This window comes from Rhinopithecus roxellana, chromosome 7 (genome assembly GCF_007565055.1).
Source record: "Rhinopithecus roxellana isolate Shanxi Qingling chromosome 7, ASM756505v1, whole genome shotgun sequence".
Classification (NCBI taxonomy): Eukaryota; Metazoa; Chordata; class Mammalia; order Primates; family Cercopithecidae; genus Rhinopithecus; species Rhinopithecus roxellana.
In genome coordinates, this window is record NC_044555.1 from 21674647 (window position 1) to 21700047 (window position 25401).

Genomic DNA, 25401 nt, shown 5'->3' on the forward strand with positions numbered 1-25401 from the left:
ACTGCAGGTGGAAGAACTACAACTCCCAGCAGCTATTGCAAGCTCAACCTCCGTGCACACATACCCCAGGCCTCACATCCGGCATGCGCCGTGCTCGCTCACAGAACTACACTTCCCAACTCTCTCCACACGGCCCGTGACACTCTGGACCGCGAGCACGGGGCAAGGTTTCTACAGCTGCTCCCTACTTTCTCGGACCCGGCGCTGGACCCAGCCCCCGACTCCGACACGGCTCCACCATGGAGGAGGCGGACCGAATCCTCATCCATTCCCTGCGCCAGGCCGGCACGTAAGGACAGCGCCCCCGCCCACCCCCGAAGCCCACATCCGGGACTCTAAAGCCCGGGACCCCGTTTCCCGGGAACCTTAAAACCCGGGACCCTGACATTCAGGGCTCCAACTCAAGGATCCTAAGACCCTCACCCCCTTAACACACACACACACACACCCTGCCCTCCCTGACACCGACATCAGGGGCCTCCCAAATCCTTTGACCATGATATTTAGTACACCCAAAGTTCTGGGACCCAGACACCTTGAGACGTTACAACCTTGAAACCTCAAGACCCGGGACCCTGTAATCTGGGGATCTTAACATCAACACCCTGAGACCCTGTTATGTGAAGACCCTAAGACCCCTGTGCCCTAAGAACCAGGGAGCATAAAACCCCAGGACCCTGGCACTCGGGGACTCCAAAAAATCCCTGGACCGGATACTTAGGATCCTTCAAACTCCAGTTCCCCAAACACCTGGGGCTTAAAAAACACCCAGGATTCTTTTTTTTTCTTTTCCGAGATGGAGTCTCGCTCTGTCTCCTAGGCTGGAGTGCAGTGGTGTGATCTCAGCTCACAGCAGCCTCCGCCTCCTGGGTTCAAGTGATTCTCCTGCCTCAGCCTCCCAAGTAGCTGGTATTACAGGCGTGTGCCACCATATCCGGCTAATTTTTGTATTTTTAGCAGAGACAGGGTTTCACCATGTTGGTCAGGCTGGTCTCCAACTCCTGACCTCAAGTGATCTGCCTGCCTCCACCTCCCAAAATGCTGGAATTACAGGTGTGAGCCACCGCGCCCAGCCAAAAAACCCCAGGATTCTAAAATCTGACATCAGCATTTGGTCACCCTGATGCACGAAGACTCCTCCGTTCAGGGACCCTAAAAACCCAGGATGCCAACATCTAGGGAGTCTGATTTTTGTATTGCTTGAAACTAGGTGGTCTTGATATTCAGGGATCTTTATACCCAGGGATCCTGACATTTGGAACTTCTGAAAACAGCAGCCTCCTAAAATCTAGTCTTCTCAAAACTCTAGCAGCTCAATACGTATGCAAAGAACATGCTGTCTGGGAACCGAGAAACCCAGAGATTGTGCCACCTGGACCCTTTAACCTTCCCAGACCCCCAAATTTTGATATTTTTCTAAACTTAGTTCTCTTCCATCCATCGTTCTCCTACTCCAAGATCTTAGGACCTGAGAATTTCCCTAGTTCCTGGTTTTCCAAATGGAAGTCACAGTCACCAACATCCAGGATCTGTCTGAACTGTAGGCATCCTCCCTGCCTCTACCCTGGTAGTAGTGTTTCCAAAAGGCTGCAGGGCTCAGCCTGATCCCTCTTGCCTAACTATTCCCCTGATCAAGCCGGTCCCCTTCTTCTTCAGGGCAGTTCCTCCAGATGTGCAGACCTTGCGCGCCTTCACCACTGAGCTGGTTGTAGAGGCTGTGGTCCGCTGCCTGCGTGTGATCAACCCTGCTGTGGGCTCTGGCCTCAGCCCCCTGCTGCCTCTTGCCATGTCTGCCCGGTTCCGCCTGGCCATGAGCCTGGCTCAGGCCTGCATGGTGAGTGGCCCTCCTCCCAATGCACACATCCTCTTCCTTCCTCTTTTACAAAGTAACCAAGCTCCTTTGCAACACTTGCCTTTCCTCTGCAACACTTGCCTTTCCTCTGTCACTTTTCCAGCGGGCTTAGCTTTCATTAGTGGTTAAGGCTGCTGACTGTAGGGTCAAACTGCCTGAGTAGTTTAGATCCTAGTCCCACCACTTTGTAACTGTGTGACCCTAACCCTCTGGGCCCCACTTTTCCTGTTTGTGAAATGGAGATGGTAAATGTAGGGCTGTCATGAGGAGCAAATGAGTTTATCCAGTTTGCACCTGGGCTGCTCCTGGCTTCTATGTTTTAAATTTAGCTGCAAAACACCACCCCCACCCCATAGTATTCGTTTCCTAGTTCCAGAAAACACCCTGTCTGGGGGTCATATACTCCTAAACTAATCACTCTCTCCTTTGGCCCAGTCTGGATGACATGGTCATTCCTTTTTTTTTTTTTTTTTTTGGGACAGAGTCTCGCTTTGTCGCCCAAGCTGGAGTGCAGTGGTGTGATCTTGGCTCACTGCAACCTCCGCCTCCCGGGTTCAAGCGATTCTCCTGCCTCAGCCTCCCGAGTATCTGGGACTACAGGTATGCGCCACCACGCCCAACTAATTTTTGTGTTCTTAGTAGAGACGGGGTTTCACCATGTTGGCCAAGATGGTGTTAATCTCTTGACCTCATGATCCACCCGCCTTGGCCTCTCAAAGTACTGGAATTACAGGAGTGAGCCACTGTGCCCAGCCTTTTTTTTTTTTTTTTTTTTTTTATATGAGGTATCTCTCTGTCACCCAAGCTGGAGTGCAGTGACGTGATCTCGGCTCACTGCAACCTCCGTCTCCTGGGTTCAAGCGATTCTCCTGCCTCAGCCTCCTGAGTAGCTGGGACTACAGGCATGCACCACCATGCCCAGCTAATTTTTGTATTTTTAGTAGAGACGGGGTTTCATTATGTTGGCTAGGCTGGTCTCGAACTCCTGACCTTGTGATCTGCCTGCCTTGGCCTCCCAAAGTGCTGGGATTACAGGCCGACACGGTCATTCCTGTAGGACACTGTGATTAGCCGCTCCTTCAGGATCCCATGGAGTTGGGATAAGGATGATTACCCAAAGGAAGTCATGCTGGTTACTTAAAAGGGTGTCTCTGCTACCTTACCTCCGTGGGAACCACACATCCTGCCTCTGCTGACAGTAATTCCAAAAATGTCTCTGTGATAGAATAAATAAAGTACTTTTCTTTTTAAAAATATTTTAATTATTTTAGAGGTAAGGGTCTTGCTATATTGCCCAGGCTGGTCTTGAACTCCTGGCCTCAAGAGATTCTCGTGCCTCTGCCTCACAAGTAGATAGGACTATAGGCACATGTCACCCTGCCCGAGAATTTTTAAATTTCTCATAGAGATGGGGTCTTGCTTTTGCAGAGATGTTGCCCAGGCTAGTCTCAAGCTCCTGGCCTCAAGCAATCTTCCTGCCTTGGCCTCCTGAGTAGTTGGGACTACAGGCATGTACCACTGTGCCTGGTAAAGAGCCATTCTGATGAAGCACTCACGCTTCCCCAGTATAGAGCTGAGTCCAGTGCCTGCATTCAAGAGCTCCAAGTAATGCCACCCCCCCCACCCCCACCCTGGCTCACTCACTCTGTGACTTTGGGCTAGTCTCTTAACTTTTTTTTTTTTTTTTTTCTGAGGCAGAGTCTCGCTCTGTTGCCCGGGCTGGAGTGCGGGGCGCGATCTCAGCTCACTGCAACCTCCTCCACTTCCCGGGTTCAAGCAATTCTCCTGCCTCAGCCTCCCAAGTGGCTGGGATTACAGGCGTCTGCCACCACGCCCGGCTAAGATTTTTGTATTTTTAGTGGAGATGGAGTTTCACCATCTTGGCCAGGCTGGTCTCGAACTCCTGTTGTTGTGATCCACCCACCTCAGCCTCCCAAAGTGTTGGGATTACAGGCGTGAGCCACCGCGCCTGGCTTTCTTAACCTTTTTGAGGCTAAGTTTCTACATGTGTAAAATGGGTATAAGAATTGTAGCTACCGTATAGGGTTGCTGTGAGGATTAAACATGAGTTAATGTGTGAAAAGCTGGTTATAATAAGCTTTGCATAAATGGGATTACTATTACTGGATAGGTCTGATCTGGAACCTGTGGCTACATAGTGAATAGAAACACTTTGAACTGACCCAGGAAGTACATGGTGGTGGAGGGATGATAGAGTAACTACCGTGAAAACTTTCATTTAGATGTAGGGGACTGGGTGGCTAGAGCTGTTAAATTTGGGCCTTGCTTGTGCGGTCTCTGTCTCTTAGCAACAGGTCTCAGAGCTCCCTCCATCCCTTGGCTCTCAGGTTCACCCAGCTCTCAGGAGTTGTCACGTTCTTCTCTCTGGGGCTCTTGGTGGCCTTATGAGGCAGGCAGTCTGTCCCCTGGCCCAGGACTGTATGTATTCTTGAGGTTAGCACTTAATAGGGGGGAAGTTTTGTCTTCTGTTTGCAGAGGAGAGTACACAGGCTCAGGCTTCCCGCAGTTCTCTGCTCTTCTCTCAGTGCTGTCTCTCTTGGATTTTGTTTACCTGCTTTTGCTTACACTGATGTTAGTGGGGGTTAGTGACTATGGCTTTTCCAGTGGCCAGGAAGTACATATGGGCTGGGCATGTTGGCTCTTGCATGTAATCCCAGAACTTTGGGAGTCCTAGGTGGGAGGATCAGTTGAGCCCAGGAGCTTGAGATCAGCCTGGGCAACATAGTGAGACCCCCATCTCTACAAAAAATAAAATAAAAAAATAGCTGGGCATGGTGGCACACACCTGTGGTCCCAGCTATGTGGGAGGCTGAGGTAGGAGGATTGCTTGAGGCTGGGAAGTACAGGCTGCAGTGGGCTGTGATTGTGCCACTGCACTCTAGCCTGGGAGACAGAGTGAAACCCCATCTCCAAAAAAAAAAAAAAAAAAAAAAAAAAAAAAAAGACTGGAGATGGTGGCTCATGCCTGTAATTCCAGCACTTTGAGAGGTGGAGGCGGGCAGATCACCAGAGGTCAGGAGTTTGAGACCAGCCTGGCCAACATGGCGAAACCCCATCTCTACTAAAAATACAAAAATTAGCCAGGTGTGCTGGCACGTGCCTGTAATCCCAGCTACTCAGGAGGCTGAGGCAGGAGAATCACTTGAACCCAGGAGGCGGAGTTTCCAGTGAGTTGAGATTGCACCACTGCACTCCAGCCTGGGCGACAGAGCAAGACTCTTGTTTCCAAAAAAATAAAAAACAGGTATGTATGGTTGTCTGGCCCCCAGCAGCCTTGGTTTACCTGCAGCAGGCAAAAGGGGTTCTCTTAATCCAGCTGTGTGCTGTCCCTATAGCTCCCCTCTTCATCTCAGCACTGCCATGTTCTGGCATCTTCCTCTTCATATGCCCTGCTCCTGGCAACAGTTTCTGCACCTTAGCCACGTCCATATTTTGGCACCTTTCCCACTCCTGGGATGAGTTTCTGTATCAGTCACAGCTCTTTGATTGCATATGTTAGAAAAAATCCAAAGTAAAATACCTTAAAAGCCAGTGGTTTTCATACTTATTTGACCTTGAGCCTCCAAAATAAATATATCTTGCATTGTGACCCAGTATACTCCTAAGTATAGAATAATGATGGCTTCTAAGTGTACCCTGTGCCAGGCCCTGTGGTAAATAACATGGCGTTAACTCATTTAATTCTCAGCACAACCTTCTGCTGTATGTACTGTTGGTATACCCTCTTTCAGATGAAGAAAGTGAAGCACAGAGGGGTTAAGTGATCTGCCTGAGGTTATATAGTTGGTAAGAGGCAAAGCTTGGGTTTGAATCCAGGAAGTCTGCTTTCAGAGGCTATGCAGTTCTAAAGCAGTGGCAACTCTGGAAGAAAAAGGCTTTCGTAGGCTGGGTGTGGTGATTCCTACCTGTAATCCCAGCACTGTGGGAGGCCGAGGTGGGCAGATTGCTTGAGCCCAGGAGTTTGAGACCAGCCTGGCCAACATGGCAAAACCCTGTCTGTACTAAAAATAGAAAAATTAGCCGGGTGTGGTGGTGTGCACCTGTAATTTCAGCTACTCGGGAGGCTGTGTGGGAAGATCACTTGAGCCCAGGAGGCAGAGATTCCAGTGAGCCAAGATCATGCTATTGCACTCCAGCCTGAGCAACAGAGCAAGACCCTGTCTCAAAAAAAAAAAAAAAAAGAGAAAAGGCTTTCTTTCTCTCCTGGCCTGCTTCCTCGGTCCCCATCCAGAACTCTTATGAGTCCTTTTGTTTTGAGCTATTGTGCGTCTGGTCTTTTTGGCCTGTTTATTTTTAGGCACTCTTTCTATAATAGGTAGATTTGCTCTTTACCTATGATATGGGCTCCAAATATTTTTTTTTGACTTTGCTTATTATATTTTTCTTTAAATATTTTCTTTCTTTTCATGAGTTCAAAAGTACCCATCTTTTCTTTTATGGCCTCTGGATTTTGAGTCATAGAAAGGCCAGAGCTTTGATCTTGTTTCTTGTTCTCTGTAGCGTTGACTGTCTTCGCTCTGTGGCTCCCCACAGGGCCCAGAGGCCTTGGGGAGCCGGGGGAGATTGGGAGGGTGGTGGTTAGTGAGAGAGTGGGAGCGTTTTCAGCCTAGGCCCAAGTCTCCCAGGGCAGGAGGACCCTGCCTGCTTCCTGATGGCCCCCCACCAACCCTCAGGACCTGGGCTATCCCTTGGAGCTTGGCTATCAGAACTTCCTCTACCCCAGTGAGCCTGACCTCCGAGACCTGCTTCTCTTCTTGGCTGAGCGTCTGCCCACCGATGCCTCTGAGGATGCAGACCAGCCTGCAGGTACTGGGTGTCTGGGGTGTGGGTGGGGGCGGTGAGGGGAGAGGAGGGCCTTCTGGGAGCTGTAGGGCTGAGAGAGGTAGAGGTAGTGAAAAGGTTGATGAGTAGGGATGGCAGTATGTGCCTTCAGGAGAGCTAGGCAGGAGGATTAGGCATCAGAGAGGGGCTACAGAGCAGGGGGCAGGGGGCTGAGGTTGAGCTGACCCCAGTGGTGCATTGGTGCTGGGAGGGGCCTCCCTGACTCAACCCCTGTGCCCTCCCTCTCTCTCACTCTGCTTTAACCACCTAGGCCTCCTGGGTCCTTCTCAAACACACCTCAGTACACTCCTGCCCCTGCACCTTTGTATCGTGGTTACCCTTCCCCTAGGTATCCTCATGGTTCACTCCCTTACCTCTTTGAGGTTAGCCTCCTCTCCATAGCCCTGATCCCCGCCTGGCTGCAGTCTGGATGGTACTCAGAATCCTATTCATGATCTCTTTCCTCTGCTAGCTTGCCGGCTCCCTGAAGGCAGGGACCTTTATCCAGTTTGTTCCACGAAGTAGCCCTAGTGTCTAGAACAGCGACCTGTACAGAGTGGGTGCTCAGTGTTTGTTGAATGACTGAATGTGAGAACGCAAGCTGGATAGATGTGTATCTCTGGATGGGGGTCAGGAGTGGAGGCTGGTCTCCTAGGGTATGCCCTTTTGGATTTGCAGCATTGTCACCTGATTCACTTCCTCCCCATCCCCCATAGGTGACTCAGCTATTCTCCTCCGGGCCATCGGGAGCCAAATTCGGGACCAGCTGGCACTGCCTTGGGTCCCGCCCCTCCTTCGCACTCCCAAGCTGCAGCACCTCCAGGTGGGACCCCCGATTCCCGTGGATCTTCTCTTGTCCCTGTCTGGGTGCCCAGGGTTTTGGCCCCCTACCCCTGGCGACCCTCATCCCACTTCATCCTGGAGGTTCTGAGCCTGCTCTCCCACCAGGGCTCAGTCCTCCAGAAGCCTTTCCGTGCCAGCAGGCTGGTCGTGCCCGAATTGAGTTCCAGAGGCGGTGAGCATGAGGCTGTGGGGAGGGGTGAGGAGGAAGGTGGGGGGGACCCTCATAGCGTTGCCATGCGGCAGGGCCAGCTGACTCTGTTCCTGCCTCCAGAGCCACGGGAGTTCCAGGCGAGTCCCCTGCTGCTTCCAGTCCCTACCCAGGTGCCTCAGCCTGTTGGAAGGGTGGCCTCACTCCTCGAACACCATGCCCTGCAGCTCTGCCAGCAGACGGGCCGGGACCGGCCAGGGGATGAGGACTGGGTCCCCCGGACATCCCGCCTCCCACCCCAGGTACAGCTGGATGCCTGGCTCCCTGCTGTCCGGGCTGCTGCTCACTGATGCTCCTGCTGGTCCTGTGCTCCTCTCCTTCCCCACTTTGTCCCTCCCTTCCGTAGTTTCCCCTCTGTGTGCGCTTACCCAGCTCCCCACCTGAAAGAACACTGGAGTCAGAAAAAAGGAGAACCTGGGACAAGTCAGTATCCCTCCTCAGAGCCTTGGTTTCCTGTGCTAAAAAATCGGATAGTAATAGTGCTCTCCTCTCAGGGCAGTAGTTAGACTGAATAATGTGCGTGAGATTCCTGGCAACCGGAGCAATCCGGATTTGCTACCTGCCTTCATTCATTCATTCATTCATTTGGAGTCTTGCTCTGTCACCCAGGCTGGAGTGCAGTGGCATGATCTTGGCTCACTGCAACCTCCATCTCCCGGGTTCAAGCGATTCTCCTGCCTCAGCATCCCAAGTAGCTGGGATTACAGGCTTGCACCACCACACCTGGCTAATTTTTATATTTTTGGTAGAGGCAGGGTTTTGCCATGTTGGCCAGGCTGGTCTCGAACTCCTGACCTCAGGTGATCTGTCCACCTCGGCCTCCCAAAATGTTGGGATTACAGGCATGAGCCACCGTGCCCAGACCTACTCTTTCTCTGTTTCTGCACTTGTCACGGATGTTCATTTTTCCGGTTTCTAGGTTTTTGCACTATTTCTGCCTGTCCCCATTATTCTAGTTCTGTGTTTTTGCTGCTTCTCTTTCTTACCTGTCTCCTCATTTCTGTACTGAATTTCTCTCTTGCTCTGTTTACCTATCTGTTCTCCCTTCTCTGTCCACTTTATCTGTCCCCTCTTCTTCTCTGGGCACCTTTGTATCTGTGTCCCCTTCTGTCCACCTCTGTATCTGTCCCCTTCCTTGCTGTCCACCTATATATCTGTCACCCCTCTGCCTCTGTTTACTTCTTCATCTCTCTCCTTTTCCTCTGTCCATCTCTGTATCTGTTGCCCATTCCCTCTGTCCACTTCTTTATCTGCCCCTTCTTCCTCTCTGTCCACCTCTGTATTTGTCCCTCCTTCCCTTCTGTCCATCTCTTTATCTGTCCCCTCTTCTTGTCTTTTTTTTTGAGATGGGGTCTCGCTCTGTCGTCCAGGCTAGACTATAGTGGCATGATCAGGGCTCAAGGCAGCCTTGAATTCCCGGGTTCAAGCAATCTTTCCACCTCAGGCATCTGAGTAGCTGGGACTACAGGTGCACGCGCCCAGCTAATTTTTGTATTTTTTGTAGAGATGGGGTTTTGTCATGTTGACCAGGCTGGTCTCGAACTCCTGACCTGAAGCAATCCACCCACCTTGGCCTCCCAAAGTGCTGGGATTACAGGCATGAGCCACCGTGCCCGGCCGCCTCTTCTCTATCCACCTCTTTGTCCCCTCTTCTTCTCTATCCATCTCTGTATCTGTCCCCTCTTCCCCTCTGTCCACCTCTGCATCTGTCCCCTCCTTCTCTCTGTCCACCTCTCTGTCACCCCTCTCCCTCTGTCCATTTCTGTATCTGTCCCCTTTTCCTCCTGTTCACTTCTCTTTCTCCCTCTCTGCATTCTGCTCTATTTCTGGCTCCTCTTCCTCTTTGTTCACCCGAGTATCAGTACCCCTTTCCTTCTGTCCACCTTTATATCTGTCCCCTCTTCCTCTCTGTCCACCTCTGTATTTGGCCCCCCTCTCCTTCTGTCTGCCTCTTTATCTGTCCGGTATTCCTCTGTGTCCACATCTCTGTCTGTCCCTCTTTTTCTCCACCTGTGTCGGCCCCCTCCTGGTCTGTCCACTTTCTTATCTGTCCTCTCTTTCTCTGTCTTCACCTCTGTGTCTTTTTTATTTATTTATTTTTATTTATTTATTTTTTTGAGATGGAGTCTCCCTCTGTCGCCCAGGCTGGAGTGCATTGGCGCGATCTTGGCCCACTGCAACCTCTGCCTCCCAGATTCAAGTGATTCTCCTGCCTCAGCCTCCCGAGTAGCTAGGACTACAGGTGTGCACCACCATGCCCAGCTAATTTTTGTATTTTCAGTAGAGACGGGGTTTCACCACGTTGGCCAGGATGGTTTCGATCTCTTGACCTCGTGATCCATCTGCCTCAGCCTCCCCAAGTGTTGTGATTACAGGTGTGAGCCACCGCGCCCGGCCATCTGTCTCTGTTTTTATAATCTATAGTAATTTTCAAACATAAATGTAGAGAGAATATTCTGGTGAATCCTATGTACCATTTTGCCAACTTTTCTTCATCTGTTCTCTCCCAAATTTTTCTTTGTTGCTGTATTATTTTAAAGCAAATCCCAGACATCATGTCATTTCAACTCTAAATACTTAGGATTACATCTCTTAACTCATGAGGACATTCAGTTTTCAAGGTAACCACTGGACCATTTTCATGGCTAATGAAGTTAACAATGATATCTTGTGGTTTTTGTTTGTTCTTTTTTTTTTTTTTTTTTGAGACGGAGTCTTACTCTGTTGCCCAGGCTGGAGTGCAATGGTGTGATCTCGCTTCAGTGCAGCCTCCACCTCCTGGAGGTGGAGTGCACTAAGTTTTGTATTTTTAGTAGAGTTGGGGTTTCACCATGTTGGCCAGGCTGGTCTTGAACTCCTGACCTCAGGTGATCTGCCTACCTTGGCCTTTCAAAGGGCTAGGATTACAGGCATGAGCCACTGCACCCGGCCAACAATGATATCTTAATACCATCCAACACTGAGTTCATAATCAGATTTTCCCAGTTATCTTAAAACTCTGTGTTCTTGTCCCTCTCTTGCCTCTCTCTCTCTGCCTCCTTCTGTACCTGGTACCTTTGATTCCCTGTCTCTGCCATGTCCCCTGATAACCTGTCTATGATTCTTTTGGATTTGGGGGCTCTAGGCTCACCCCACTCTCTTCCCACATTCTTCTCCAGCATGGGGATCTAGTGGGTGGAGAGAAGTATGTCTGTGAGCAAGAGGAGACCCCTTTCCTCAAGGAGATCCCAGGCTGGTGGAGCAGTAGAGCAGAGCAGGGCCTGCCTTAGTGGGAAGGCTGGAGGGTGGGTGGGGATGACTTGTTTGTATACTCTTGTCAGGGGGTCCTTGGAGGAGGCAGGGCCTTGGGTGCTAGGTGGGCCCCTATATCCTTCTGCTTCCCCCGCCTTTTCTCCCCAGGAGGACACACGGGCTCAGCGGCAGCGGCTGCAGAAGCAACTGACTGAGCATCTGCGCCAAAGCTGGAGCCTGCTTGGGGCCCCCATACAAGCCCGAGACCTGGGAGAGCTGCTGCAGGCCTGGGGTGCTGGGGCCAAGACTGGTGCTCCTAAGGGCTCCCGCTTCACACACTCAGAGAAGTTCACCTTCCATCTGGTGGGTGCACCTGAGGACATGGGATGTGTGGCTGGATGTGGCAGGCTTGGAGGGTGGCTTTTTGTGTCAGCGCCACACCTTTATCCACACACAGGTTCCTGTGTTCCCACTGGACAGGCCCTTGCCCACTGGGGATGGGTACCCAGAGGTCCCCTAGCTTCTTAGGGACTTGAGAAAATGTGAATAGGTGGGAACCATGCAAGGGTGTGGGGGTGTTCTTGGGGCAACACCCCCTTTCCTCAGGCAGTTTCCTTTGAGCATATCTTCTGTCCTAAGATGTTCACTCTGAGGGCCCCCCCATCCTTCTCATAGGCATTTGAGGCTTGAGAGATGGGGCAGGTGGGTAGGAGCTGTGTCAGGGTCAGGGAGCTTTCTCCATGAGCAAGCACTCTGGCCTGAGATTGCAGATGGTGCCTTTACCCACATAGTCACAGTCTAGCCGCCATCAGTGCTTGAGTGGGCATGCATGCTGCACTGGGGGCAGTTCTCAGGGGAGGCTGAGGCTGGGCCACGTGAGGGAGGGCCTTCCCCGACAACCAGGATGCCCCTCATCACTCCCCTAGGAGCCCCAGACCCAGGCCACTCAGGTGTCAGATGTGCCAGCCACCTCCCGGCGGCCTGAACAGGTGAGCAGAGTGGGTTGGAGGGGGGTGTCCCAGGCCCTTGCTTGTCTACTGGGCCTGACACCCCAACCCTGACTGGCCTGGGCCTCCCAGGACACATGGGCAGCTCAGGAACAGGAGCTCGAGTCCCTTCGGGAGCAGCTGGAAGGAGTGAACCGCAGCATTGAGGAGGTTGAGGCCGACATGAAAACCCTGGGCGTCAGCTTTGTGCAGGTGAGGGGCGGGGGAGGGGCTGCATGTTGGGCTAGGTCAGAAGGAGGGCCTCAGGGTGTGAGGGACTAGATGGGACAAGAGGTGCTCTGTAGAGGTCTGCACATGGCAGAAGGGTTCCTGAGAGCCGTTGGGGATCCGTGGGCCTCTTGAGGGTGGCTGTGAGAATCAGGCCGGGGTGAGGGTCTGTGGGCATCTATGGGGCACCATGGGTCTGCATGGGCAGGGGATTGAGGGGTCCTCGGAGGGTCTGTGGGCATCTGTGGGGCACCACGGGTCTGCATGGACAGGGGATTAGGGGGTCCTCGGGGTCCTTGGCACCAGTGTGGAGCCGTCAGAGAGGCCTGTGGGGGCCACGGGTGTACAGTCATCTGTGGAGCTCCATGGGGGCTGTGGCATGTGACTGGGTGTCCGCGGGCCAGGCAGAGTCTGAGTGCCGGCAGAGCGAGCTCAGCACAGCGGAGCGTGAGCAGGCCCTGCGCCTGAAGAGCCGCACGGTGGAGCTGCTGCCTGATGGGGCTGCCAACCTTGCCAAGCTGCAGGTGGGGTTGGGGATGTGGCTGGCGGGGGAGAGGCAGGGCGCGGCGGGGCGGGGTTGGAGGGCCCAGCCTGTGTGACACATACCCACCCCCCACCAGCTTGTGGTGGAGAATAGTGCCCAGCGGGTCATCCACTTGGCGGGTCAGTGGGAGAAGCACCGGGTCCCACTCCTGGCTGAGTACCGCCACCTCCGAAAGCTGCAGGATTGCAGAGAGGTAAGCAGTGGGGCACTGGGTTGTGGGCAGGCCAGGGAAGACTCGTTCCCTCTCTAGGGGGCCATCCCTGTGCTCTGCTCACTGTCTTCTGCCTGTGGGCTCCTGGCAGCTGGAATCTTCTCGACGGCTGGCAGAGATCCAAGAACTGCACCAGAGTGTCCGGGCGGCTGCTGAAGAGGCCCGCAGGAAGGAGGAGGTCTATAAGCAGCTGGTAAGGCCTGTGTGAGGGACCTGGGTAGCTTAGAAGGGTGGGGGGCAGGTCCTGGGGCAGTGCCTGCTATGTCCCTGCCTAGGTGTCAGAGCTGGAGACTCTGCCCAGAGATGTGTCCCGGCTGGCCTACACCCAGCGCATCCTGGAGATCGTGGGCAACATCCGGAAGCAGAAGGAAGAGATCACCAAGGTACGCTGCCAGGGCCATGGAGGGTGGGTCATGTGTGCTGTCAGGCATAGTGTGGCCACACAGGGACCTCACACCCTCAGGCAGAGCTGTCCAGTCACACTCTAACACAGAATAGTCACACACAATCCATCCCAGTCACCCCGACACAGTGACACAGTCCCTGTCTGGTGCACATGAGGACCCTCCACTGCAGCCAGCCTGCCCCAGGCAGGGGCTCATGGCCACCATGGTGTCTGCCAGATCTTGTCTGACACGAGGGAGCTTCAGAAGGAAATCAACTCCCTATCTGGGAAGCTGGACCGGACGTTTGCGGTGACTGATGAGCTTGTGTTCAAGGTGTGGGGCAGGTTGGGCGGGGGTGAGTGGGGTGAGGCTGGGCTGCTGCCTTGTGCATCTGCTAATGGGCTGGCTGGGGTCCAGACCCAGGCCCTGTGTGAGGCTGGAGGTGCACTGATGCCCAGGGCTGGCTTTGTTTCATGGAGGATGAAGCTAGTGGGGTGGTGGGAGAGGGTGGCCTTCTTAGGGCATGGAGATGGTCAAGGGCAGCCCGCTGATACCTTTGAGGTCCCTGTGTCTGGTCAGGATGCCAAGAAGGACGATGCTGTTCGGAAGGCCTATAAGTATCTAGCTGCCCTGCACGAGGTGAGGGGAGACATGTGCCTGGGGTGGGGCTGCTGGGGGTGGGTGGGGCTGGGTGCAAGCCTTCTGCTCCTGTTGTCCCCAGAACTGCAGCCAGCTCATCCAGACCATTGAGGACACAGGCACCATCATGCGGGAGGTTCGAGACCTCGAGGAGCAGGTAAGGCCTGGGGGCAGGGTGGGGAGCCAAGGCAGGCGGGGGGACAGTTGCTCAGGTTATGCTGAGAGAGGCCATGGAGCCAGACACAGCCTATGGCTGGACACCCAGCCCTGCCCCTTAGTGCCTGTGCCTGTGACCTGGGACAGGCAAGTGGCCTACTGTGAGCCCCAGCTTCCACCCCAAGGGCCCTCCTGCCTGCCTCCCAGGGCCATGGGCAGAGGCTTCAGTTTAAAGATGTAGGGGGAATCCTGCCACATGGCAAAGGATGCTTTGGGTAGAGGGAACACCACGCGAGGCCTGGCCATGGACAGAGCAGGCTGTTGTTGAAGGTGGTGGGAGGGGCCCAGAGTGGCTGTGATGGGGGCTGGCGAGCAGGAGCTGGGAAAGGGGCTGTGTGTGCGCTGAGGGGGCATGTGTTCATGTTGCCTCAGATCGAGACAGAGCTGGGCAAGAAGACCCTCAGCAACCTGGAGAAGATCCGGGAGGACTACCGAGCCCTCCGCCAGGAGAACGCTGGCCTCCTGGGCCGGGTCCGGGAGGCCTGAGGAGCTGCCGGCAGAGGTCTCTCCCCAGCCTCAGGCAGGGATTTGGGGTGCTAGAGGCAGTGGCCAAGCACATGCCCTAGCTACTTCCTCCACTGCCCAGTTCTTCCTGCTGCAGCCTTGGACCCAGACCCCTGCCCACTGACCGCAGCCCTTATATGGGGTGATAGTCCAGCATGTGGGGAGCTCGGCTGCAGTTTATTGGGGATGGTACTGTGGGTTGGGGGCCTTGAATCCCAAATAAATGAGTAGTTCCTCTGCAGTCTAAGCTGAGGCATGGATCAGGGCTCAGGGAATGGGAGTGAGGTGAGTGGCAGGGGAGACAACGGGATATTTTTGGCAAGTCAGTGTGTGTGGCTGTGTGTGTCTGCATGGGACTCAAGAGACCCACTGTGGGGCTGTGCGTGTGCACATGCATGAGGTAACGCAGATGAATTCTAACAGGCCATGTGTGTGAGTGAGCATGTGTTGGGACCTCAGATCCTGAGGGTACTGATGCTTTTGTGTAGGCCTCTGGGCACACCCGTGTGACAGTGCCCCTGTGGGTCCTGAGGCTGGCTGTGGGTGTGCGCCTTGGGGGATGTGGGTTGTCAGGGCTGTGCTTGTGTGTGATCGTGTGATGATGCAGCTTTGAGGTTGTTTGAGTGTACTGAGGCAGGCTCTTTGTGTTTTGGGGTTTATGTTGAGTGAGGGACAGGATTGTGACATTTTGTGTGTCTATGTGACTTTTCCAGCCCTGAAGTCATCTGTGCGAGCAGCTGAGGCAGGCTGTGTGTGGCTGGTTGTGAAGGCTCTTGTTTGGCTGCAGGGCTCGACTCGGGGGTGTGTCTGGGGCGGAGGTCGGGGCTGGGGCCAGGAATGGGGCCCCTCTGAGCAGCCTTGGGGCAAAGGATATGATGGGGGAGGGATGGCTGCCAACGGGGGAACAGGGGCCCTGGCAGGCAAGACAGTGGAAATCTCACTTCTTGTTCCCTGTGGGCACATCCAGGGCCTGTCATCTCTGACCCCACCACCTCTGCCTCCCACCAGTTTGGCCCCTATTCGTCCGTCTTCCTTTCCTTGTTCTTGAGGTCAGGGACCAGGTGTAGGGTTGGAACACCTGCTTGGCCTCTGGCTCCGTTTCTTGCGGAACTCCAACTCATCCACGGTCCACACAGCCCCCTTCTCGCTCTCCACCCGCACAAAGCACTTGTGCAGGCTCAGGTTGTGGCGGATGGCGTTCTGTGGAAGGCCGGGGACAGGGATCAGGTGGGCGTCAACCTCTGAGGCCAGCAGCCACCACCAGCGACCCACATCCCATTCCTCCCCAATATGCCTATAAGCCCAGCCCCAGGCCTGCCCACTTTGAGCTGCGGTGGCACTTGAGGCCATCCCAGCCACCGCCACCTCAGAGGAGCTCACCTTCCAGGTGGCAGGATGGTTTCTGAAGAAGGCGAACATGCGTGTGAACCAGTGGTAGATCTCATTGAGTGTCCGCTGCTTCTCTGGAGCCTCCAGGATGGCCTGGAAGTTGGGGGGTAGGATAAGGGGCACGTTCCCCAAAGTTGGGGTTTAGAGGGGCTGTGACCTACCCTGAGCCATCTGACATGGGGGTGGAATTGGGGCAGGTAATCAGGGACAGGACTAGATGTGGGGTGAAGCATGGGGTCAAAGATGGAGTTAGAAAAGGGGTGAAGTGTCGGGTCAGGCAGGGTTAGATGTGGGGTGTGGGTATGGTTGTTCTGGGATTAGGTAAGGGATCAGGACTGAGGTTGGGAGTGGGGTCTTGTTCAGGGCTAGGGAAGGAGATGGGGTTGGGTTGGCATAAAGGCTGGGGAAGGAGTTAGAGTAAGAGCTGGGGTATGTTTAGGGCAAGGTGCAGAGATGGGGTTAGCTTTGGGCTATTTTATAGGTCCAGGAGAGGGTTAGGTATGGGGCTGAGGTGGACATCTGGAAGGGGATAGGTTTAGGGTCAGAATTTGGCATGCTCTAGCCTGGATAGTGGTTTAGGTTTGGATTCGTGGACAGGTTTGGGGTGAAGCTAGCATGAGGGGTCACATTTGAGGCGTGGCTTGGGGCTCCTTGGGGCTGGGGCTTGGGAATGGAGGAACCCACTCTGAGGGCGCTCAGAGGGAGACAGGAGTTTGGGAGGCAGGTCCCCCACCCCATCTTTGTCTTCCTCCTCCTTGGGGCCGAGCTGCCCTGCTTACCCAGCGGATGAGCGTGGCATAGGTGAAAGGGGGTCGCATGTTGTGGAACTTGAAGTAGTCCATGTTGTGAAGGAACTCTGTCAGAGAGTGGGGATGAATCAAGCCCCATGCAGGACCTCCTAGCTAGCTCCCTGTCCCCTCTCCCTACAAGGTGAGTCTACAGGCCTGAGATCTCACCGTCAACACCTGTGTCCACGGGCACAGGTACTGTTTGCTGAGCACCTGACATAAGTTGTATCATTTATTCTTTGCACCACTTCTGCCAAAATAGTTCTCCCCGAGGTTGAAAAGAAGCAGAGTTACTTGCATACCAAAGGATGCAAGAGGTTAAATGGCAGAGCCAGGATGACAGTCAGGGTCTCTGATCCCTGCTAAGCCTACAGGCCAGGCCTGGTGGACAGCAGTGGATAGGTGAGCTCGGGCGAATCCACCCCGATTTTCCTTGGTCAGGGGAGGAAAGGAGGTGCTCCTGGAATTACTTAGCAGGGTCCCTCCCTTCTGATGGCCGAATGTAGTAGCTGGAGTCCAGAGTGGGTGAGGCATGGCCCCAATCCCCAGGGGAGTCAGGACTAGGGGCCAGACACTCGAGACCATATGGGGGACTTTCAGGCCACGAACATTCTGAAAGGAAGCTTTTTTTTTTTTTTTTTTTTTTTGAGACGGAGTCTCGCTCTATTGCCGGGGCTGGAGTGCAGTGGCCGGATCTCAGCTCACTGCAAGCTCCGCCTCCCGGGTTCCCGCCATTCTCCTGCCTCAGCCTCCGAAGTAGCTGGGACTACAGGCACCCGCCACCTCGCCCGGCTTGATATTTGTATTTTTTTGGTAGAGACGGGGTTTCACCGTGTTAGCCAGGATGGTCTCAATCTCCTGACCTCGTGATCCGCCCGTCTCGGCCTCCCAAAGTGCTGGGATTACAGGCTTGAGCCACCGCGCCCGGCGAAAGGAAGCTTTTGTGAGCGGATGCATTTTCCCAAAGGCTGAGTGGTGGCAGCTGCGGCGGTGGTGGTGGTGGGAAGGGGCAGCATGGAGCTCCTTTGCACCCTCCTCCCAGAGCCTGTCAGGATTAGGAGCTTGGGGGCACTGTGTAGTGCAAAGACCATTCTTACCTGGGAATGTGCTGTTTCCATGGCTACCCCACAGGTGCCTCCGCACAGCAAACAGGCTGTCGGGGGCCTCCCGGGGGCCAGACCAGGCTGGGACGGCACTGCCTTGGCTGCCAGCAGCTACAATGCAGCAGGAGCCCTTGTCAGATGATGCCTGGGGGAGGGGTAGAGGCTGGTGACCCAGAGGCTTAAACTTCCCACTTTTTACTTTTTATTTTTTTTGAGACTGAGTCTTGCTCTGTCGCCCAGGCTGGAGTGCAGTGGTGCGATCTCGGCTCACTGCTATCCCCCGACCTTCCGGGTTCAAGCAATTCTTCCTTATTTTTATTTATTTTTTTTTGAGACGGAGTCTCACTCTGTCACCCAGGCTGGAGTGCAGTGGCGCGATCTCGGCTCACTGCAAGTTCCACCTCCAGGGTTCATGACATTCTCCTGCCTCAGCCTCCCAGTAGCTGGGACTATAGGCACCCGCCACCACGCCTGGCTAATTTTTTAGGTTCAAGCAGCCTCAGCCTCCCGAATAGCTGGGACTACAGGTGCCCGCCACTATGCCCAGCTAATTTTTGTATTTTTGGTAGAGATGGGGTTTCACCATGTTGGCCAGGCTGGTCTCGAACTCCTGACCTCATATGATCCACCTGCCTCGGCCTCCCAAAGTGCTAGGATTACAAGCGTGAGCCACACTGCACCTGGCCCCACTTTATTTTTAAATCATTGTTTTCCAAAGCAAAGACGCCCTCTTCTAAATTCCAGTCTGAAGTGGAATCCCACAAAACAGCATGAGCCATATTTATTAGAGCACAGGTGTGGATGTCATATGTGGCCACTGATGCTGAGACCATGAGCTGGGGTTGAATAGGGCTCTTTACCACTCAATCGTGACCTTGGGAAAGTTACCTAAACCTCCCTGGCCTCAATTTTCCTCATCTGTACATTGGCATCATGAGAAATAAACTACCACCAGCAAAGCACTCAAAAACAGTGCCTGGCCTCCAGGGCTGGGTTCATGGGTGTGTGACCTGTGTGGTTATGTGGTACCCTGTGCTTTGTTTAATGCTCTGTGGTCGCCATCTTGAAATCTGAACAAGGGGTCCTGCAAGTTACATAGCTAGCTGGTCCTGCTGGCGCACAGCCTGCGTCTGGAAAGTCTTTGACTATTTGCATTTGCTTTGACAACTCAGGATCACGGTGTTTGGGGATCTTAGGGTCAGAGGGTTTGTAAGTGGAGGGGGACAGATTTCTAGGTCTGGGCATGTTTGGAGCTGGGGACAGGGGACCCTAGCTCTCAGGACCTGCATGTGAGGTTAAGTTCCCTGCACCCTGCAGACCTCCTCCCTGCCCCCCAGCAGTCTGAGTCTGCCACCACCAGTCCTGGGGTCGCTCACCACAGATGAAGCCTTGGTCAGTGCCATTTTCCCAGCCAGGTGGGCCTGCATAGCACTCAGCTTCTCCTTCTCCAGCACCAGCTGTGAAATGGCACAAACATGAGGCCTCAGCCTGGCCCTTCTCTGCCACATCTTTGCCCAGGCTACAGTATTCCCTGGGAGTGCCCATTCCTCTTCCTTCCTTTATATCAGCCCTCGTCCCAGGTGAACTTGGTTTCTGGTACATGGTGGACAGAAGGTTTTGTGTACTATCCCTGTCCCCTACCTCCCACTGCCCTGGCATTACCTGCTGCTCCAGAGACTGTACCATCTCTCTCTGGAGGAGACATTGTGCCCTGCCCTTCTCATCCAGAAGATGGTCTGCTTGGCAGTGCCTAAGTAGGGAGAAGATTCCATGCAGGTGACCATGACAGGCCTGGCCTGGCTCAATGCTCTGAATGGGGAGGGCCCAGACCCTCTGGGAGGTCTCTTGTTTGAGCCCTAGCTCCTCTCCCCTCTCTGTCTCAGTCTCTGTCTCATACTCCTCATTCCCTTAACACATGCCACTTGGCACCTACTGCATGTCAGGCCTGAGCTCACCACTTGAGCCTGGCCAGGGTGCTGGAGATAATATTGGAAGTGCGGTGAGCTGAGAATGGGCCAGGGAGGTGACAGTGGGCAAGGCATTCCAGGTGGAGGGGACGGCCTGTGCAAAGGCCTGGCTGCAAGGAGGACAGGACATGCGGGGTTGCTGCTAAGGGTTGTGTGCAATGTGTGTGTGTGTGTGAGAGAGAGAGAGACATGGCGGGACTGAGGGGAGGCAGCAGCAGCCATCTAGAGGAGCTAGAACTTTGGGGACAGTAGAATAAGGCTGGCATGTTGGCATGAGGAGTAGCAGGACAAAGCAGTTAGGAGTGCAGAATCTGGAGCCTGGCTGCATGGGTTCAAATCCCAGATCTGTCACTCAGGAACTGGGAGATTTTGATCAAGACACTTAACCTCTTTGGCCTCAGTCTCCTTGTCTGTAAAATGGGGGTAAATAACAGAACAAATGTTTCTTATTATACATATGGGGAAACTGAGGTCCAGAGAAGCTAAGTAATTTGTCCAAGGTCACACAGCCTGTCAGGGATGGAGCTGGGATTTGAACCCACAGTCTCAGAGTTTAGCTCTTTCATCTTGCTACTTATTGGGATTAAGCCTGGGCTGAGATCTGTACCCCAGACCTCTCCCCACAAGCCAGGGACAGTGGACTGGCACAGGCCTGGGCCACTCACTTGAGGAAGTCCTCTGGCTCTTCGAAGACCTTCTCACATCCGGGCCACTTGCAGACACCATTTGCCAGCAGTGGGTAGGAGCTCTGGGGCATGGCCGAAAGGGTGCTGGGGGGATAGAGGGTGTCAGGGGAGGGGATAGGAGGGTGAGGATCCTTCCCAGCCCTGTCCACTGACCTGTCCTTCCTGGGTGCACCGGGATTTGGGAAGGTGCAGAGCAGTGCTGGCTCCCCGGACACCCATTCCAGGCTGGCCACGTTGATCCCTGTGGGTGGGGACAGGGCATCTCTGGAGGCTGTGGGCTGGGTTCTGGAGCTTGACCCACAAGGCCTCTCATTTTGAGCTTCCCACCCTCCTGAGCCTCAAAAACCCTGACTCCCAGGGGGCTCTGCTGTCCCCAAAGTCCCAGGCTTCTGGCAGAGAAGCTTAAAGACGGCCATTCGCAGGTGCTGACATTTTGACTAGCTTTGTAAAGCTCTGTGGTTTCGTGATTTTGACATTCTGCATCTTTAAGGTTCTGCACCTGACATTTTTTGGAGGTTGGAGTTTCCAAGCCTGAGACCTGACACCTTTGACCCTCAGAGGACTACAATTCAGAATAGCCTACACTGCTCACGGCCAAGGATCTTGGGGACCCGGGGGTTCTGTGAAGCCATGGAGTATGGGCTGAGGTGTTACCAGGTGGGAGGCCAGGCCGGGCCTTGAGGGAGAAGACCCCAGTGGCAGTGGTGGGTGGTGGGAGGCTGATCATGGCTGGGCTCTCCAGGGGGTGCACCTGCAGCACAGGGGTCCGGGCGTGGGCATCCACCGTTGAGAGCTGGGGGGCACATGTGGGCTGTGGTTCAGCCTGGCTCGGGGTCCCTCCCCACAGTTCTCCCACCTGCTCCCTCCTCCCTGCCCATTCACCGTCCATACCTGGTGCATGAAATGTGGCCTGTCCTGGAGGAGTGCCTGTAAGTGGGGCAAGGGGCCCAGCCGTGCCCCGGAGGGTGCCACCATGACTAGGGGCAGTGTGGGCAGCTGGGCAGAAAGGCAGGTGGGTGAGAGGCCATCCTGATCCTCAGTGTTCTGTGTCTAATTCATATACTCTGCACTGCAAGCCCACATGGTAGATGCTATGATCGTCCCCCTTTTATACGTGTGGAAACTGAGGCTCATGGAGATTGAGTAACTTTTTAAAGATCAAACAGCTAATAAGTTGCAGAGCTGGCCTCAACCCTGTCACCTCACCTCCTTCGCCCCAGTCCTCTCCTCTTGTCACATGGGGATGGGGACACATAGCTATGCCCATGGGACTATAATATGGCTTCCTCTTCTCCTGAGACAGGGATTGGGAGGTCGGGGAGAGCCTCCAATCTCTGAGGCCTGGCAGGTGGGGACTTTCTTGGCCCTGCAACATCTGCATAAGTCACAGACTTGCCTGGGACCCAGAAACCACTTCCTGTGCCCCAGCCAGTCCCCCCTCCCGCCTGGTGCCACAGTAAAGGTCGGCACCTGTAGGTCCAGGTACCCCACCCTGCCTGCCCCATCCTGGGCCCAGGGCCTCACCTGCAGCTGCGATGGTGGCATAGGGTTCAAGGAGGAAGAGGAGGCATGAGCCCCGCCTCGAAGATCTCGGCCCTGGAAGGTTCCCCCAGGGCCCCGGGCCCCCATCAGGTCTGAGGCTTTGGGCGCAGCCCTCCAGCTAGGCGAGGCTCCTGGGGATGGGCCAAGGGCCAAGGAAGGGGCCGAGGGCTTGCCTGGCCTGGGGTTGGGCATCGGGTCCTTGTCCAAGGGCAGGCTGTGTAGACAATAGGGGAAAGGAGTCACACATGTGCTAGGGCGGTATAAGATACTCGACCACCTGAACCACGTGGACACCCCTCTGGTCACAGCAGGCATTGGCTGGGACATGTCCCGAGGGGTCCCACAGCTGCACCCCAGGTGTGGACACACACACACACACACCAAGAACACAGGTATACATGCATACCCACACACGCCCCACATGCAGAGGTCCAGCACCTGGCTTGCCTGCCCACGCTAGCACAGCCCTGGTGTGGATGTGTCCTCTATGAGGGCAATGGTTGTTTCTCCCTCCACTTAAGAGCTGTTTCAAGCCTCAGGCCTCCAGCCCTCCCACACCCTGCACAGGCTGTGTTTGCTCATGTTGCTGGAGCTGGTCTTGGACTTTCTCCTGGGAGTCCTATTTTGCCCCAGTGATTAGGCATGGACTCAAAAGATTCATCTGGCTGCTGGGAGTGGAGCTAGTGAGGAGGCTATTGCAATAGTCCTGGCAAATGATGATGCTGGCACAGAATGGGCTGGTGGCGGTGGAGAAGGTGAGAAGTGGGTAGATTCTGAGACTGAATCTGCAGCTGGATCAGGAGCAGTGCTGGCAGCTTGGATGTAGTGGGTAAGAGGGAGGGTCAAAGTAACAGGGGCTTTAGCTTGAGCAGCTGGAAGGACCGAGCTGACATTACCTGAGATGGGGGACATGGCAGGGAGTTGGATTGGGGGCAAAAGTGCAGGTGTGGATAGACATGAAGAGTCTGGCATTAGATGTGTGAGTGGAGGAGCTGAGGGGGCAGCTGAATACGGGAGTCTGGATCTCAGGGCAAGGAGGCGAGTCCAGGAGTGTGATCATGCACGGATCCAGCATGGCAAGTGACAGAGAGGAGGAGAGACAGGGTCTCTTGAGCTGGGGCCTGTAGAAGCTTCTCAACCCAATCCCCATCAGAGTTCACTTCAATTTCTGGCCCTCAAGCCTGGCTCATCCTACTCACCCTGCCTCAAATGCCCACTCCTTCTCCTGTTCCCCTGTCCAAGCCACGCAAGGCCTGCTCTTCTATTGTCCTCACCTTGAAAGCCCTCCACAATGGCTCCGGGCCCCTCTGTTGAGCCCCAGAATCTTCCACTCCCCGAGGGAAGCACTGGCTTTTCAGGATCCTGTAATCCTGGTCTGAGAGGAAGCCAGAGCTGGAAGGGACTGCCCAGCCAACCCCATTATTACAGAAGGGGATGCTCAGATGCCGAGTTCCATAGTCCCATAGTGACTTGAGAACTCCACTTCTTTCTTTAGGAAGTGTTTCTGTGTGCACATTTTATAAACTCTCTGTTGTGTGTATGTGTGTGTCTGTGTGTCTCCATCTCTCTGTTCCACCTCACAGCACTGAGTTGGGCACACAGCTGCTGAGAGCAGCCCGGGGGAGTATGGAAGGGTTCTGGGGGAGCAGTTGCTCCTTCCTTTCTTTGCTGTCACCTCCTGGGGGTTGACAGAGCTGTGGTGCTGAGGGAGATGAGTGTGAGAATCCAGATATTAAGTTCTTAGTCTCCTGGGGGCTTAGAACATTACTTCATGAGAAACAGGAGTGTGGGTCTGTGGAGGCTCCAAACAAGGGCCTGGGAGAGCACTGGTGAGATGAGAAGGTGAGTGAATGAATGAAGCCAGAGATGGGGTGATGCTCCTTCAAGCCGAGGAATAACAAAGATTGCCAGCAACCACCAGAAGCTGGGGGAGAGGCCTGGAACAGCTTCTCCCTCATGGCCCCCAGAAGGAACCAACCCTGGCAACACCTTGATCTTGGACTCTAGCCTCCAGAACTGTGAGATGATCAATTTCTGTTGCTGAAGCCACTCAGTTGTGGTACTTTGTTATAGCAGCCAGAACAAACTAATACCAATTTGGTGCAAATGGATGTTTTCCACCATTCTGGCCTGGCCCATGCGGCTGGCCTGCGGTCACTTCTGAAGCTCCCTGGACACTTGGCCAGAGCTAAGAATTCTCCCCAAACACATGTGGGATGGCCTGACTCAGCGAAGCATAGATACATTCTCAGACAGGGATGTGGAGATGATCTGTCTGGGGGTAGGGGACCTAGAAGGCCGGGCTGGGCAGCCGGCTTCCTGCACTGTCTGTTGGGACATCCCTTTCTGACTGGGTTTCTCAGAAGCTGCATGGGGGATGTTTCTGGGACGCAGATTATGTTTTCATATCGGGGTCTGCATCTGGGCCCTGTTGTCACAGCCCCCGACTTGCCCAGATTTTTCCGCCATTGACGTCATGGCGGCCGGATGCACCGGGCTTCATCGACACCACGGAGGAAGAGAAGAGGGCAGATACCCCACCCTACAGGTTTCGTTCCGAGAATTGGCTGCCCTGTCCTGCAGCAGGCTTGGCCCAGGTGGGGTGACGTGGGTGCTAGTGGATATGGTAGGTGATGTCCATCTGGCCACCGTGACAAGCCTCTAGCTCTGTAGATCTGGCCCTTCTTGGGTTGTGGAGAAGACCCAGGTTTGAAGCTCTGAGAGTGCCAGGCAGGCTCCACAGATACTGGGACCCCTGGGGTCTTCAAATAGTATAACACCAGGACTTCAGAATTATAGAGCAGCATTTCTTAGATTTAAAGGATCCTAGAATCTCAAAACCACAGACTGTGGGGTCTATGGTCCCAATGTCTCAGTATGTGTAGGGCCAGTGTCCCTGGTATCCAAACTCCCTGGAACCACTTGAAAGTCAGGCAGCTTGCTGCTTTATAGGGCCTCTTGCCTACCAGACCTGGAACCACAGCTAGCCTCCCCAGGGCCTCAGTCTCCCTGTCCACTCTGGAACAACATTCCCAAATACATGGCCACTCCACCAGAGATGGCAACGGGGAGGAGGTGGTTGAGGCTGGTGTGCCTTTGGTCTGGGCCTCATCGGGGGAGCTGGAAAAGCCTCGGCCTTCACCAATACAGAGCCCATCACCAGACTCTCTGGAGGGCCCCGCAACCAAGGTTTTCAGGGACCAGCACCAGCTCTGGGGACACACAGCCTGACTGAC

The 25401-nt window shown here is 54.4% G+C and overlaps 2 protein-coding genes across 9 annotated transcripts in view; one reads left to right on the forward strand and one right to left on the reverse strand.

Annotated features, from left to right (window-relative positions):
* On the forward strand, positions 1–14937 carry CCDC22 (coiled-coil domain containing 22). The gene is made up of 17 exons (XM_010362614.2): positions 1–289; positions 1657–1834; positions 6547–6679; positions 7411–7517; positions 7643–7709; positions 7809–7987; positions 11145–11339; positions 11903–11965; positions 12056–12175; positions 12595–12714; positions 12811–12927; positions 13037–13138; positions 13221–13328; positions 13569–13664; positions 13911–13970; positions 14053–14127; positions 14559–14937. Exons 1-17 carry the CDS (start codon positions 240–242, stop codon positions 14670–14672), a joined length of 1884 nt encoding a protein of 627 aa, XP_010360916.1. The 5' UTR covers positions 1–239; the 3' UTR covers positions 14673–14937.
* FOXP3 (forkhead box P3) overlaps positions 14847–25401 on the reverse strand; it is an 18571-nt gene continuing 8016 nt past the window's right edge. For 3 of the 8 annotated variants that reach the window (XM_030934623.1, XM_030934622.1, XM_030934621.1), the window contains 9 exons: positions 22148–22379; positions 21278–21416; positions 20777–20864; positions 20603–20707; positions 19633–19720; positions 19347–19427; positions 17965–18115; positions 16859–16935; positions 14847–16172 (listed from right to left, as the gene is read on the reverse strand). In XM_030934623.1, coding sequence (XP_030790483.1) covers positions 15741–16172; positions 16859–16935; positions 17965–18115; positions 19347–19427; positions 19633–19720; positions 20603–20707; positions 20777–20864; positions 21278–21416; positions 22148–22357 — 1371 coding nt within the window. In that variant the 5' untranslated portion in view covers positions 22358–22379 and the 3' untranslated portion in view covers positions 14847–15740. Of the gene's footprint in view, positions 16173–16858; positions 16936–17964; positions 18116–19346; positions 19428–19632; positions 19721–20602; positions 20865–21277; positions 21417–21514; positions 21620–22147; positions 22380–25401 lie in introns of all 8 variants that reach the window. The other 5 variants (XM_010362613.2, XM_030934625.1, XM_030934624.1 and 2 more) reach the window with 3 other exon arrangements.